This window comes from Myotis davidii, unplaced genomic scaffold (assembly GCF_000327345.1).
Source record: "Myotis davidii unplaced genomic scaffold, ASM32734v1 scaffold944, whole genome shotgun sequence".
NCBI lineage: Eukaryota > Metazoa > Chordata > Mammalia > Chiroptera > Vespertilionidae > Myotis > Myotis davidii.
Window position 1 is genome coordinate 438,311 of NW_006296283.1, and position 3,949 is coordinate 442,259.

Here is a 3,949-nt window from a genome sequence, read left to right on the forward strand (position 1 = left end):
CCAACTTCCCTCCCTTGCTGAACTGATCGCCCACAACTGCCCTCCCCTGCTGGCCATCTTTGACCAATGGGGACAGCCATCTTGTGTGTTGGAGTGATGGTCAATTTGCATATTACCTCTTTATTAGATAGGATTTGCCAACACAGTTTAGAAGACATCTTCCTTCACTGCATTGTTAGACAACTTCTCCAAATATAGAGCTCAATATAAAGCAGTATGTATTTGGAACAAAAATACTGTGAGGATGCCCTAACCGGTTTGGCTCAGTGGATAGAGCGTCAGTCTGCGGACTGAAAGGTCCCAGGTTCGATTCCAGTCAAGGGCATGTACCTTGGTTGCGGGCACATCCCCAGTAGGGGGTGTGCAGGAGGCAGCTGGTCGATGTTTCTCTCTCATCGATGTTTCTAACTCTCTGTCCCTCTCCCTTCCTCTCTATAAGAAATCAATAAAATATATTAAAAACAAAAAATACTGTAAGGAGATCCTGTAAGAAATTTAAGAAAGGCATCAAAAACCGTTTTCTGCCCTGACTGGTTTGGCTCAGTGGATAGAGCATCGGCCTGCTGACTGAAGGATACGGGGTTCGATTCCGGTCAAGGGCATGTACCTTGGTTGCGAGCACAGCCCCTGTAGGGGGTGTGCAGGAGGCAGCTGATCGATGTTTCTCTCTCATCGATGTTTCTAACTATCCCTCTCCCTTCCTCTCTGTAAGAAATCAATAAAATATATTTAAAAAACAAAACCAAAAAAACCATGTTTTCCTTTGAGAGTTTTTTCCTGCTCAAACTTTAAAAGGTTCTGTACTTTATTTTAATGAGCTATGGCTCCCAAACAATTTTATTTTGCACTTTGAGAAATCAAGAGATGCAAACATCTTCCTCCTATCAGAGGTAGTTATTTCTTCTCAGGGGCTAAATTTAGGCAAGAGATAAATAAATTCTGGACCTAAGAAAGATAATAAGAGTAATGTCCCTATCCAGAAAAAGCTTCACTCATTTAAGGTATTTCAAATGAATACCTGATGTATACAATTAATAAACAGTGGAGTTAGAAAACACACAAAGATAAAATAAGAAAAGATGAAAGCAGGAGGCAACAACAAATGAAGTTTACACAACCCCAAAAGTACAAATATAAAAGCAGTTTCTTCATACCTTAAACCACTTAAAGCCCAAATGACTGGTCTCATGCAATATTTCACTCAACAGCTTCAGATAGGCAGTGAGAAGCAGAATGGTGCAAAAAGATAAACAGAAGAGAAAAAAAGCATGCAATTAAAAGCAAATTATATACAGCCACTTTGGGAGATAGTGTCACAGTTTCTTGCAAAGTTAAGTGTAGTCTTCCCATACAATCCAGCAACCAGACTCCCAGGTATTTACCTAAATGACTTGAAAATTTATACTCATACATAAATGACATAAGTATTTATAAAAGCTTTATTCATAATTGCCCAAAATTGGAAGCAATCAAGACATTCTTCAATAGGTAAAGGAACAAGCAAATTGTGGCACATCCATATAATAAAAAATGTAATTCAGAGATAAGCCTAAGTGAGTTTTCAGGCCACAAAAAGACATGGAAGAACCTTAAATGCAGAGGGTAAATGAAAAATCTAGTCTGAAAAATCTACATACTGTATGATTCCAACTATATGACACTGTGGAAAAGGCAAAGCTATAGAGAAGGAAAAAGATCAGAGACTGGGAAAATGGGGGAGGAGTGATTAGGTGGAGCACAGGTGACTTTTAGGCCAGTGAAACTATTCTGTATGACACTGTAATTATGGATACATGACATTATACATTTGATAGAACCCACAGAACTGTACAAAGAGTGAACCAAAATGTAAACTATGGACTAGTTAATAATGTATCAATACTGGCTCATCAATTTAGCAAATTTACCACACCAATGTAAGATGTTAATGATAGAGAAACCTTAGGTAAAGAAAGGAGTATCTAGCAATACTCTGTACTTTCTGCTCAAGTTTTATGTAAATTTAAAAAATTGATCTAAATAATTATAACCAGTTTACACAACAATAGCTTTAAAAAGAACACATAACAGTCTATAGCCCATAATGACATGATCTATTATTAATGGCCAAAACCTCTACATGATCTCTGATATATAAGGTTTTTAACTAATTAATGATTTCCAAAGGATGAAGAACTCTTTACAGGAGAAAAAAAAGGGTGACATTTTGAAAATAAAGGAAAGTGTGTAAAAAAGGTAAGATCAAGCTGAAAGAATATCCATTATCATTCTGAAACAATGGCTATCACCACCCCATCTCTGAAACACTCCACTACCCAAACTCTATTCAACTGTACATCAGGAAATAATTCAAATGGAAAGTGGACTAAGGCACTACAGGACATACTGTGAAAAGATCAATTTTCCCTCAGCTTTGCTAATTTCAGTCTGTCTTTATTTCTATACTTGACACTAAAGAAACTATATCCTTGTATCTAACACAGTTATGAAGGGTTCCCTTGTGGTACATACTACAATAAGTCTGCTTTGAATTGTACTCTTCTTCCTTGTTATACAACTACTTAACTCACAAGAGCATTGGTAGTCTGATCTGAGAGGATCCCCCGACAATTCATGTTACCCTCTCACTTGAACTTTTTATGTTTAATATTTATATTTCTCCAAAAAAGAAATGGAAAAGAAATAATCACTGAAAAATAAAATGTCATGAGTCTCTGTGTGAGGCAGGTTCAAAACCTCCAATCACACTCTCATAATGGGACTTGAGATTAGAGTCTTCACTGGTTAAAACTATTTCTTCCATTCACATCTCCCTCTTTACTTATTCTTCCCAATAAAAAGTTAAAAGCAAGGGTGAGGATCTAAAAAGGATCTAGAAAATTATATATATAAACCAGCAACAGAACGTTTAACAAGTCACCTCAATAGAACACTGATATGGGACTCGTTAAGTGTCACAATAACTCTATCTTTCATACTTGTTATTAATCTTAACTTGTTATAGCTTTAACTGCCCTTTTTAACAAGCCAAGGTATAAAATAAATGAACTATTTGCTATTTAAAATTAACATCTTTAACTCAGAAATGCTTGTGTTTTTCCATTCAATTTAAAAGCAGGATTGTGACGGTCTTGTAACAAACAGACATGTTCCATTTCATCTTTTCAGATATATGAGCATATACTACATAACTGTATCTGAAATCAGTCCCTAATTATTAATGCAGAGACTTCTGCATTAAAACGAGTCAATTCTTATATAGCTATATTTCAATTCTTATTTAAGACTAAGTACTTACACTTGAGGAGTGTTTTTGAAACCATATAAACATACATTATGTGTAGTGTCCCTACACTACACTGTTTGGGTTTTACCTTTTGTTTAACCAGCTGCATTGCCAGTAACTGTATAAAATCGCAGACCTGTTTTTCAGCATTGGTCCTGGCTGATTCCTCTTGTGCTAGCACCATTTCTCGCTCTGCAGTTATCTGTACACTCTCTCTTAGTGCTTCTTCCAGCTCTTCAATTCTGTCATCCTTCTTACGGAGATTGTCCTGGAAAACGATGGAAGACTCGGTGAAGTAGACTAATTAGTTAACACAAGGGGAGCCTAGGTATCAACAAGGGCTATTTGTTTATTAAATGTTCTTCCCTTCAGAAGTAAATCCAGGTAAAAACGATATCATCAGAGAGGAAAAAATAAAACAAGAGAAGAAAGAAGTAAAGGAGGTGGAATAAGTATATTAAGAGCAAAGGGTCTAGTTATTAAGCAAGAGAAACATGTGATGGACTTGACCTCCATAACAGAGTGAATAAAATTGTTGCGCTAGGCAGCATGGGTAGCAAAAGCTTACTTATGTAGAAGCACAAAGCTATTTTTGAACTACTCTCTAAACTGACCTAATGTCAGCTCTGATGAAGTGAAGTAATAAGACTCAATGTCAAACGT

At 36.3% G+C, this 3,949-nt stretch overlaps 1 protein-coding gene across 10 annotated transcripts in view; it reads right to left on the reverse strand.

Annotated features, from left to right (window-relative positions):
• Nucleotides 1–3,949, reverse strand: part of ERC1 (ELKS/RAB6-interacting/CAST family member 1) — a 496,604-nt gene that overhangs the window by 278,422 nt on the left and 214,233 nt on the right. For 7 of the 10 annotated variants that reach the window (XM_015568838.1, XM_015568837.1, XM_006771283.2 and 4 more), the window contains one exon: nucleotides 3,423–3,554. The exons of the other annotated variants lie outside the window; for them this stretch is intronic. In XM_015568838.1, the coding sequence (XP_015424324.1) occupies nucleotides 3,423–3,554 (132 nt within the window). The remainder of the gene's footprint in view (nucleotides 1–3,422; nucleotides 3,555–3,949) is intronic. 10 annotated transcript variants of the gene reach the window in all.